Source organism: Prinia subflava, chromosome Z, assembly GCF_021018805.1.
Source record: "Prinia subflava isolate CZ2003 ecotype Zambia chromosome Z, Cam_Psub_1.2, whole genome shotgun sequence".
Lineage (NCBI taxonomy): Eukaryota > Metazoa > Chordata > Aves > Passeriformes > Cisticolidae > Prinia > Prinia subflava.
This window is the reverse complement of record NC_086283.1, coordinates 94,206,102-94,218,206: the sequence shown is the minus strand read 5'-3', so window position 1 is coordinate 94,218,206 and position 12,105 is coordinate 94,206,102. Positions and strand designations below refer to the sequence as shown.

General features: G+C 34.0%; 1 protein-coding gene across 1 annotated transcript in view; it reads right to left on the bottom strand.

Annotated features, from left to right (window-relative positions):
- The window catches only part of CWC27 (CWC27 spliceosome associated cyclophilin), a 97,212-nt gene that overhangs the window by 20,785 nt on the left and 64,322 nt on the right, over positions 1 to 12,105 (bottom strand). Inside the window, exons 11-12 of the mRNA XM_063422026.1 lie at positions 9,249 to 9,346; positions 35 to 144 (exon numbers count right to left, since the gene is read on the bottom strand). Of these exons, the coding sequence (XP_063278096.1) occupies positions 35 to 144; positions 9,249 to 9,346 (208 nt within the window). The remainder of the gene's footprint in view (positions 1 to 34; positions 145 to 9,248; positions 9,347 to 12,105) is intronic.

Genomic DNA, 12,105 nt, shown 5'->3' with positions numbered 1-12,105 from the left:
TGGATTTTTGTTGCCCAGGCTATCAAAATATTACCTGATCTTCACGGGATACTCCTTTCTTTGGCTGCTGCTTTCGCTTGTCTTCATATTTTCTCTTCTCCTGAAGGTATTCTTCAACAACACTATTAGGAGCAGGGTCCTCCTCTGAATAAGGAAACATATTTGGTTAAACAAATTTAATTTGGTTTCATGATTTAGTGTCTTTTTGGAGATAAAATACCAAGCAAAACACTCCCATAAAACATTTTAGTTGTACTGCTTTCTCAGCAGTAGAATGATTTGCTGCTTGCTGAAATGAAAAACACAACACTGTACTGGGCAGAGAATGAGTCAAAAGATTTTTGTTTCAATTATATTTTACTATGGAGCCAGGGAAAGCAAGATAACAGAAATAAAACCTCTGATGAAAACTGTTGAAATGCCTTTAACCAGATGACCTTAATTTCTGAAGACCTTTCTTGTAGCAGTTGAAATGTCATGTGTATTAATATTCTGTGACTATTACAAAAGTAGACAAATATAATTTACTAAAAAATTCAGTTTTCTTCTTTTGTAGCCTGAAGTAGCCACAAATCAAGTCCTTGATTTTGCAATAGGGTAAAAACAGTAAAATTTAAATTTTATCTTTTTTATCTTTTTTAACAATGTCTTCACCATATTCACTGTCCCATTAAAATCTTTATGAACTAATTATTCATGAATAATTTAATGGGACAAAAACTGAACTGGAAAATTAATCAACACCATACTTTCACATTATTTACTTCTTCTTGAATAGCATTAAGACATTGTACATATTGATTTAGTATGCTTAAACTTTATGTACACGTATTTACACAACTGTTATTTCTGTTAACAGAAGAACAAACCCCCTGGAGGTCCATTGCAAATGATGAACAGAAAACATTTTTGGAGAAAATTGTTTCATGAAATTTCAGGATATACTGCCTGGTGAACTGTAAATCTAAGTGAATTTGTTGTTACCAGGTTTTTTTAGATGACTGCTGACAGCCATACAGAAAAAGCTTCTGATTCCAAACAAAATTTCTCTCATACCTGAAGTTTTTTATGAAGTTTACAAACACAGGACTTTGTAATAAAAGGAAAAAAATTTGTAATTATATATCTACATAGAAAATATTTACCTATTTCTACAAATAAAATACCTTATTTCCTTTTAATCTTTATTTCTACATTGCATTTAAACAACATTTAAACCCTTTCTGCATTGTATTTAAAGGATACCAGGCAAAACAATCAAACATACTTAATACCATTCAGAGCTGGGTTGGTTTTTTTTTTCTGTTTTCCAGTTGATTATGTTGGATATAATCATGAACAGAGTATGACAGGTACCAGGAAGCTAAAGAAAGAAAAATCCATCTTCCAGAATGACCAAAATAGATAAACGCAAGCACATTTAGGAATGAACAAATAGCTGCATGAATGAAATAAAATCTGCCATAAAATCTCATGCAGCATAATATCAAAAGAAACTACCACACATAATGACAAAGCTCAGTATTTCCCCCTATTATGTCAATCTCTTCTACTAATTAAAAATCCCATTCTTACTTCAAGCCCAACCCCTCATGGGTCAAAGTAATGCATTAGTTTTTTGCATAAAAGCATGTAGCCAAAGTGTTGATTATCTGGAAACAACAAAACATCTTCTTTTACTAACATTTAGTCCCTAGATAAATAATTTGAAGTACAAATTATACTTCCTTATAAAAAAACAGGGGACATTTATCTAAATGAGTGCTTTGAAGGGAATCACATTTGCCCCATGATCAGTATAATGGCCCATCTATGACAAGCAAAAGAACTGAGAAGATTGTTCCTGAACTTATATGAAAATGCTGGTCACAAACTGGCCACAAACATTTAAACCTGGAATCCACCCTTTGATATGCATATGCTGAGTTTAAAGATGTGATCCTCAGCCATATAGGTCTTTTGACTAAAAGTTAATCTAGTGTAGTACAGCTCAGATACAACTCTCCTACAAAACGGGTAAAATTCCCCTGAAGTTGTGTGTATTTTTATCACACTCCTATGTGTGCCACTTACTTAATACAAATAATTTAAATTTCAGTTAAAGCCTTCTTTTGAGATTATTGTTTCTTCGGTCTTTGCCTGTCAGAGGTTTTCTAATCCTCAACTTCATGCTCTCTGCCTCCTAGGAAAGCCTTTTCATAACTCAGACAAAAGATAATCAGATCCACTTGAACTAACTTCAGAGTGAGTCAACCAAAAGAGCTGTGCCCATGTACACACCATATTTTCACATCTTTCATTAAAATGACTTAAAACTGTGCTTGTACTTTTTCATGAAGTCTTACCCACCTATCACCCAACATCTAAAGCAAGCAACAAAACAGGAAGGATTTTCAAGAGCCCCTAAGTCAACGGGTTATTAACATTTTAAAACTTGAAAACTCCAGTAATTACAAAACCACAGAGTACTTTTTAATAGAAATTGATCAGCAGGAATTATTTGACGAAGTTACTTTCTGTCTGACTGGTAATTAGCAAGCAAGGAAAAAAGTCCAAAAGAGAGAGACTTGGTGGGAAGAAATCTTTTAAAATGTAGAAGTAGATTGCTGCTTACTACTTCATATCTCCCAGTCTGCAACCCAGATTCCCTGCAAGTCTTTTGCAGCTGAATTGAAAATAAGAGGAACAACAGCACTGTATGATGGACTTGACCTTCATATCAAGTTTGACAAATTTAGGTCCAGCTTGCTGGTTCAGCAAAAGTAGGATCGTGACTTTGGCATTAATCTCCTTAATCTAAGAGGATTTATTCAGATAAAAATTAATGAAAAATGACATGGATACACAGAAGTGAAATAACAAATTCAGTCTAGGTATCACAAGATGCAGAAGATAATTTAAGTTAAAGGAATCTTGCAAACTTGTTCCCTAGGAGGATCTAACCACAAAGTGTATAAATAACATGAAGCAAAGAATTTCTTCTTTAGTTTGAACAAGCTGTTGTGTGTATTCTGTCAGTAAGGAAGGTAAGGGGAAAAAAACCCCAACAGATAACCTTCCTTACTGAAAATACATTTTATCATACTTTCAAAAGAATTTATAAGTACATTGCTATTTATGTAAGCTAGCTTGAGTTACTACCAAGAAAGTCTTCATCTTACTGTGGCAAAATCATTTAAGTGATTTATTTTATTTCAGACAGATTCTCCTGTCCTGAAATTATGGCCAACACATGCCAACATGATGGTGTAATCTAACCAAAAACTTTGGGTTTAGGACATGTTTTACAATGACAGTTTGAAACTAAAGAGGAAATTCTGAAGTATTTAAAAGAAAGGTTTAAAAGACTGATTTAAAAAAAATATGGAAAACTTTATTTTTCTCACACTTACATAAGGAACAGTACAAATTATGTCAGTTTTAAATTACAAAACAGAGGAAGTATAACAAAAGCAAAACTTGATCCAAGGGCATTGAACTGAAATGAGCGGATGGTTTAGAGATGGATCAGTTCCTAATAAGTGAAGCAGAAAAGAAAGCTTGGTAATTTTAAGCCTAATTTCTAAAGCACCTGGTACATTTAACAACTTAACGAACACTCAACAAAAAATGTATCAGAAGTGCTCTGCTTTCAAAACTGCAATTTTATCTTCCACTTAATGAAACCAAGAAATATGAATTCTACTTCAGCTGCCTGTGGTAGATCAGAGCAGCATGATCACTGCCTAGGTCACATTGTTATTGCTGTGAAAGACTGGGCTCCATTTCTAGCACTGCAGGTAGGGTGACCTTGCCACAAGTCCACCAACTGTGGCACAGGTAAGGTACAATTTCACACAAACGCAGGTCTGAGAGTATGCATACAATTTTCCACAGTACAAACTTCTTTCAATAAATCTTGTAGTAATTACTGTTCTAGTAATTAGAATTTGTATAAAATTCTACAGATTTTATTTCCTTTTTAAGAAACAGATAATGAAGCTGTGCATAAAACACTTGTTGGAAAAAGAAGGGCATTTGGTTTGGCAAAAATATTACCAGAAACACACATGAAGGGTAGAAACAATACATACTGTGACAGAGGAAAAACACATGGTAATTCTGAAGATTTAATGTCACCACAAAAAAGCAAGCGCCTATAGCATCGAAAAAGATCAATGAAAGACTTATTTACTTTGATGAGATACAGCTAGCATGAAGATTTTTACACACACTTAAGTATCTTACATTACAAAACGCTCTTGACATGCTAAAGTAATCCCATTAACTATTGTAATGCAATTTTCATACGTAATCGTGAGTTTATTCAGAACTGAGGTAAGATAACAAGAAGAATGTACAAAGATGCATATATAAAAAGGCATCCCAGTTTATTTAGCAGGGTTTGTGTACGTTTGAAACGTGGTGGCCCCTTAAATTTTCTTCAGTATCCAAAATGTATTCTTTAGCAACTCAGATGACACATTTCATATGATACAAGACCTACTGGACAGAAATTCCAAGAAATACATGGCATAGCTAGACTAAATACCAAAGGGGAAAAAACCTCAAAAACTTCTTGTTTAAAGAGAAAGAAATTATGATTGAATGTTTTCGTGAATTAAAATAGAACCTAAAACACATTCCTGTATTAGTTCAGTATATTCCACTTCCAGCTCATCAATATTCAGTTTATATTGCATTCTTTTGGAATTGTGAAGGTATGCAGTAATCATTTTAAAAATCTTACTGAGACTCAAAAAAAGAGTAGTTGTTTTTGCTCCAAACCAAATAAAATCCTCACAAATTATAAAAGAAATTCTAATATGTTGTAATATTTCAGGAATTAAAACAGAATTCCTATCAGAAGTTATAAATATAGAACTTAGAGACACTGTGGATAATTAATAACCAAGACAAATAACTCACTTCTTCCAGAATTAGGAAAAAAAAAATTATAGCTTTAAATATTATGTATCTGAAAGTTAAAATATAATTTCGTGTAAGGTAGTGTAAAAACACACCAGAAAACCAATATGAAATAATGTTATGCTTGAGAGAATTAGTAACATCCTCTCCTCTATATTTTTGCTTAGGACCAGTTCTACTTATGGTTTTCTTTGCACCTTCAAGAACTAATGAAGTTAACGTTGCTAAAGCTTAAGTTCAGTTAATGTTGCTATAGCTCCAGCCTGCCTAAGATCCTAAAGAGCCACTGTTTGCCAAGAAGTTAGGTAAGAGTCAGGAAATATTTAGCAACTGTGAACAATTCAATAGATTTGCTTACAGAATGAGCTTCCAGGGTTGGACTGATTACTATATTTTCAGTTTACTACAGTGAAAAAAGCAATAGTTTTAGAACAAACTTACTAGTTCATTTAGCCAACTCAAATAATAAAATCTTAGAAGTAATTCCTAGAGCTTCAAAACATTTATTTGAAAGACCAGAGCAGATCTGCAAAACAGTGGGAACTGCAAATTTCTAGCAAATGCTTTCTGAACTTTGGTAGTTTTTAGGCACATGGTCCTAGTCTAAACTACGGTTAATTTGCAATTGTTGGTGGATTTTGAGTACATGCTTAAGATTACTAGTAAAATCAAAGCTGGTTTACAGTGAGGTTTTGTCCTCTTTTCTTATGCAGACAGAGAGACAAAAGGAAAAAAGTATTCACTTTAGCAGGAAGGGGACTGGATAGGGATGCTGGGTATTAGGAGATTAAATGTAAAAAAAAATGTAAACAGTGGGGGAAAGCAAAGTTTTGCGAAGATGACACATTCCAGGTGGATATTTTAATACAGTGCAGCTCTACTCTATATACTGAAAAAAAATCTTCATGCTTAATGCATTTATGCTGCAAAATTCCCAAACCATAAAAATTTGGATTTTGTTATTTTCAGAGTGTTCTGAAGAGCGCAAAAGCCTATTAAAGTCCCAGACTTCAAGAAAGTATCTTCACATGTAAGACAGGGCTTAATTCTTTGAGTGCCTATGACATTACCCAAACTTTATAATAAACCAGAAATAGAATATAATGTTGCACTGGAATCCTCACTTGATTTTGAGAATTTTGTAAACATTTCAATCATTTGATTATCACAATTAAAAACAAAGGAGAAAATGCCTCAGCACTACATGCCTCGGTAGAATTCTTACCCTTGAATGTTGGTTTTTACATTAGTTGTTAGGTTTCCCTGTTCAGACAGTATTTTATAGTTTTTCTGTTTTCTCATGTATGATAAATTTCACTGTCCACAGATTATTCGTCAGTTTATAAAAATGTTCTAATAAGAAAAACTAAAATATTACTTCCTAAATACTATTACTATTTAAAACTGACATATAATTGACTGGGCAGATGCTGTATGTCTGAAGCAGACTTCAGTGAAGTACATTCCCACATTTACTCTACAGAACTTTGTAAAGTGTATCTTTTCTGAATATTTGACCAAGTACTTCAAAATGCTGAACTAATTCAGCACTCAAATGATAGTGTTTGATGTAATTTCTGGCATCACTACAACAAATGTCACATAAAAGAAAAACATCTTATTTAAAGTAAGGTCTTGACAGCAGTCTGGCATAGTCAACAATACTATTCACAAATTGGAAGACTGGTTATAATCAAACATGTACGGAGGGAATTGGTTTTTTTCTCTGACCTCTTGAAACAATGTAAACACTTAAAATTTTCACTCTCCAGACTTTCTTAAATAGTTTAATCTCCAAATACAGAAAAATATTAGGTAAACATAATATGAGCAATTTGAAGAAGCAATACTAAATGTGATGCCAATACTAATATAGATCTGTGCAGTAGACTTAAAATAGATGAGTCATGCTGCTGATCCTTCCTTAGCATCCTCTCAGAATAAGACCAGTCCTATCCACTATGACTTAAGCCTTGTTCTCACCGTTCTGTGATCTTCAGTGAATTTCTCCCACTACGGCTGCAAGTTTTGGCTGAGATGCAGTGTTTATTAATCAGGCACAGAATCACATTAATGTGGTTATATAGCCAGTGAACTAACATTTTTTCCTAATGGAGCCAGCTCAAAGCATAGGCAGACACAGTGCAAGTGTCTGCAGCATCTGCACAGGCATACCTGATACAGCATGACACAACTCACTCCCATCCCACACTCCCCAAGAGGACAGGCAGAGAACAATGGAAAAATCCACTGCTACTTACACATCAACTTCCTTATAGAAGTATTTTTAAAATATGTACTATTTCTTACACGTAAACTAATGTGGAATAGGTAAACTGTTATCATGTAGCACACTGTCTTCCATGTTGATAGCTCGGCTGTACTGATGAGAATTCAGACCAATAGATAGAAAATTATTAAGTGCTTTTAACTTCAGGGCACAATTACTTATTTGGTACTACACTTCTACTTATGTTAGAGTTCATTATATTCAACATACAGTCTTTCTAAAGTCTATTTTATTATTCCTCAGTTGTAAATTCTGTTTCACAATAAAGGTATGCTTCATTCCTTTGACTTTAGATTTCACCCTTCCATCCCCCTCCCTACTTAAATTACACATATCTTCAAGTATCTCCTAATAAACTTGTCCAAATAGTGTTCTGCTAGTTCTGGGTGGTTTTGTCCATTTTTATCGAATTGCTCATTATCCTTTTTGGTGGTACAATACTTGGAACTGAGTGCAATAACACAACCACACTTTTACATTTGTAGCAACACTATACCACTGACAGCCACATCAGAGTGTAAATACATGTTCAGTTCATTTTCTAGTACAAACCTGAAATCTTTCACTTTATTTTCATTAATAATTTTATTCTTCACTACTTGCAGCTCATTTAACATCTTTTTAATTTTGCCTTAAATTTTAGAACATGTTTATTTTAAAGATTTTTAGTCAGGTACTCTACTGACTAGTTCAATAGGTTCTTTCCTGCCATCCATCTTTCTCAATAGGTACTGGAACAGACCCCTTCCTATCACAAAAAGGAAAGCCAAGATTATTCAAGATTATTTTTAATATTAGCTGTAACCTTAGGATTTTCAACTGATTTATGGCCTGCCTGTTATTTATTTCAAAGAAAATACAAGCTCCCCACCAACCCTGGTACATATCCCTTTGCTTGAATAAAAGGCATCCTTCCAAACTGTATCACAGTAGTAACTATTGCCTAAGTATTTCTTTAGTCTGTCACTGTAAAGGTGAATTTCCTCAAATTATGAAGTCCACTGACTGGCACCAGAACAGGGATAAGTTTAAGCAATAGTGTACATGGCACTATTCAAGATAATTAATCCTATATGTACATAAGGACTACACTTTGCCTTTGCTATACCTCTACTCACAGTTCTTTCTTTACATGGCTAGTGACAGCATTCATTATTTTGCCAGTGTGAGCTTATATTCATTCAGTGATTATTAGAACATTTTCAAAGTCAGCAATTTTTAATATTTGGTGGCAGTTTATATACAAATTCACGATACTGTGTTTTTTATATTGTAAAAATGCTGCTGATCAAGCTTACCTGCTATTCAAGAGAGTCCAAGAATTTTTCTAAAAATTATGTTATACTTTCTACCTCTTCTGTAAACTGAGTGTTATCTGAATTTTTTAAAAATTAGTTTTATATTTTCTTTCATATTTCTATGGTATTGAGAACTGAACTACAAATCCACTCTAAAAGTGTGTCTTGCAACCCCAGAATGTTTAAAGGCACTTTTTTGTTTCTTCAGTTTGGCTAATAAAGGGTGTTTCATGCTTCTGGACTAAAATGTGCACCTTACATGCTATTATAAACTTCACAATTTTTACACATTTAAAAAGCAATAGAACATACAAACTGCCTGACAAAGAAGTGAGCAGCTGAAGATCCCATTTTGCTAAGATTTAAGGAAAATAAATATGGTAGTGACTTTCTGAAATTGAGTTCCATTGATGTCTTACAATACATAGAAGTTTTAAGTCAGCACCTTTGAGTTCAAAGTTAACCATCTGAATTTAAGAACCTTTCCAAGTCAGAAAGTCAAAAAGACCTTGCAAGTCAAGAGGTCACAGCACAGATGTAACTAAAGAACACTTAGAAGGAGAAATACTATCTGATTTGAGAACAAATGCTACCTATACAATTTCCTTACACACTGGCATCATTACATTACCACCATCTGTAGGGAAAAAAAAAAATATCTACATTTCAACAATAGTCCACATTAATGTACATAAACAAAAAAAACCCCTTTAAAACCAATATTAACTGGAGATCTACCCAAAACCTCCTACCTTCTTTCTCTTTGGGTCTTGAAGCTCTTTCTTCTTTTTTGTGCTTTGCTTCCAGCAGTTCTCGTTTCAGCTGTCGGGCTTCCTTCCGTAGCTCCTCACTGTAAAGAGAAATATGTACAAAAATACAATCTTGAGATGTACAACCACTCAGAAAAAACAGAATCAAAGTTAATGGGCAGTAGATTTTTGATACAACAAAGGGAAGGTATAGACTCATTGATGCTTAAGAACATGGCTTAAAAATCACTTAAGGCCTCAGAAAGTCCATGTTTTTATTAGTAAGGATAACAAAAGAACATTAGCAGACACCTTACTTAAAGACCCCATTAGAAATATGTTAAGGAGATGAATAATAAAACAAGGAATCCCCATATGAATTTTAACATTCTAATTAGCCATGAGAACCACACAAAAAGAAACTGAAACAGAGGTACTGCCAAATAAAAAAAATCCATTTACTCAAGAAATACATCTTAGTATCCTGGATTTTTTGGTGGTCAAGCAATGCAGTTGTTCAGTGATAAAGACATGAAACATATGTAAGTGTATATTATTAGACATGAAATTTAATTTCTTTCTACAAATACCTCACGTGATAACACTAGAAAGATGAAACTAAAATTTGCAAATCATTGTGCCAATATCAAATGAAATATTTTTGTTGTCAGAACAGTTTATAAGCGACCTCTGAAGACCAGACAGTCCAGGTTCCTTGTTCAAATTAGGGCCAAATACAGGAGGATGCTGAGAGCACTGTCCAGTCAGGTTTTCCATATCCAAAAATGGAGACTTCAGTGGATACTTTTGTCTCTAGGCAACTATTTCTTAACCTCGCTGAATGCAAATAAAGCTCTTCTCTGAATTGAATTTAAATTTTATTTTAGCTCACGCCTATTTGTGTCCATCTAATCGTTACTTGTGGAAAAGAAATTATAATTAATTCAAAATTTTCTGATGTTAGCACTTGTATTTTGCACTTTTAAATTTTTTAAACTTTAAATTAGGTTCTGATTGATTTAAATGTCATCACGATCAATGAACTGCAGAAATTATTACAACAAAAAACCATTTCCCTGCAGCTGTTTTATGTACCTTAATGTTTGTCTGTAATAACACTATTGACTACACCCTTTTCTAAGCAGAAGACATGGAACTGTTGGGTGATGACTATTTCTGATTATCATCATCATTTGTACCTATGCACAAATTCAGAGCATGTGAACAGCACTAGCAAAGAAGACTATCACTATAAAGTTATTCAGCCAGCCACATCAGGAGGTCTTTATTTCCAACAGCATGGCAAAAGGTACACAAAGTAAGGTTAAGAGGTTTTACAAAGAACTATAGTTCTACTTTTCTACTGGAAAAGAAAATCATAGGGGAAAAAGAAATAAAATATTTTAATGCAAGTATCCAAAATTGCTTTTCTATAAATTGGGGACAGCACTGTAAAAAAGTTGCATCACAATACTATTACAGTATACTATAACATTTTCTTACTGAAGTTGCACAGCAAGAACAACACACGTCAATAAAAGGTTGTATATTTAAAATATTTAGAGTGTCAGACAGTGACAGCAACACAGAGAGTGGGTTACAAATGGCACTTGGGAATAGCAGAGCCTAGCACATCAGGAGTTTCCTGTAAGGGGGGACCCATTTGCTCTTTCTCTTAGTTAGCTAAACACTAGTGCATGAAAACTAGCACTAGTTAGCGAGTGACAATTATTCAGCTCTCCCACCCCTGCTTTTTCCCCACTCAAAAGAGGTTTTTTTACAGAACACAGAAAATGTTAATTCTTAGAAAGTCTAACTCCAAAAATATTTTTTCAAGCCCTTTGCATGATCAGTACTAGGTTAATAAACAACTTCAATACTTGGCTCTTTCCAGAGTCCACATTTCGTGTATTTTTTACTTTTAGGCACACTTTGCCAGATTAGGTTGGTGAGAAAGGCAATCCAAAAAGGCTCCATGCTAAAGAGGAAGCTGGCTGTAGAAAAGCCAGACTACATTTACAAACCATATTAACTGAAACAGAACTAGAAATGCCTCCTGACTTTGTAATCAGGAAAATGTCAAACTGATAAGGCAGAGCAGAATCAAATAGGGGACTACAGTCTGTACCTGTCCCTCTCATCTATGAAGCCTTTGCATGCAGTAAATTTGTGTTTAGGTTTCATAAAACATAGCTGTCAGCTTGTAATCAATTATGTAAGTGCCTGCTATCCCTGCGAAGTTTCTCTTGCTATAAAAGCACAGCTCTCTGCTCCATCCTTGTCTCATTGCTCCCTTGATTCCGCAGCTACACTGCAGGCTCTCCTCTTTCTCTTGCTTCCTGCTTCTCCCTCTTTTCCAGATTTCTGCAGACTGCAAACTATTTTTCTGCTCTCTACATGCAGAGATACTGCTAGAGCAGATATAACCTTCCTCTGCAGAAGACTGAAAAGGATCTGGCCAGATGGTTCATAACTCCAGAATTTTCAGATTCTATTCAGAACAATAAAATGATTTTATCTAGAAAATTTATGGTGAAGTAAGTCTAAGATTCCATTGGAATTTCTGGTTCAGCTGTGGCTTTGTTTGATAGGACTGTGAACAATGAATTGATAGGAACTCCAGAAATTAAGAACTGTGAGTACTTAGGTAACTTTCTACTGAAATCTAGTTACACTCTAAAGAACACCATGTATGGTGAAGGCATCAGCTTTCCTAGTGAACTGTTTGAATGCATGATCAAGAAACATCAACTCTACATTGTTAATTATGGTTACCACTCTGGCTGCTCTTTAGCAGATTAATTAATACTCTTTTTAAAAGAAAGAATGCATGTTTAATATTCACTTTAATAATTTCTGT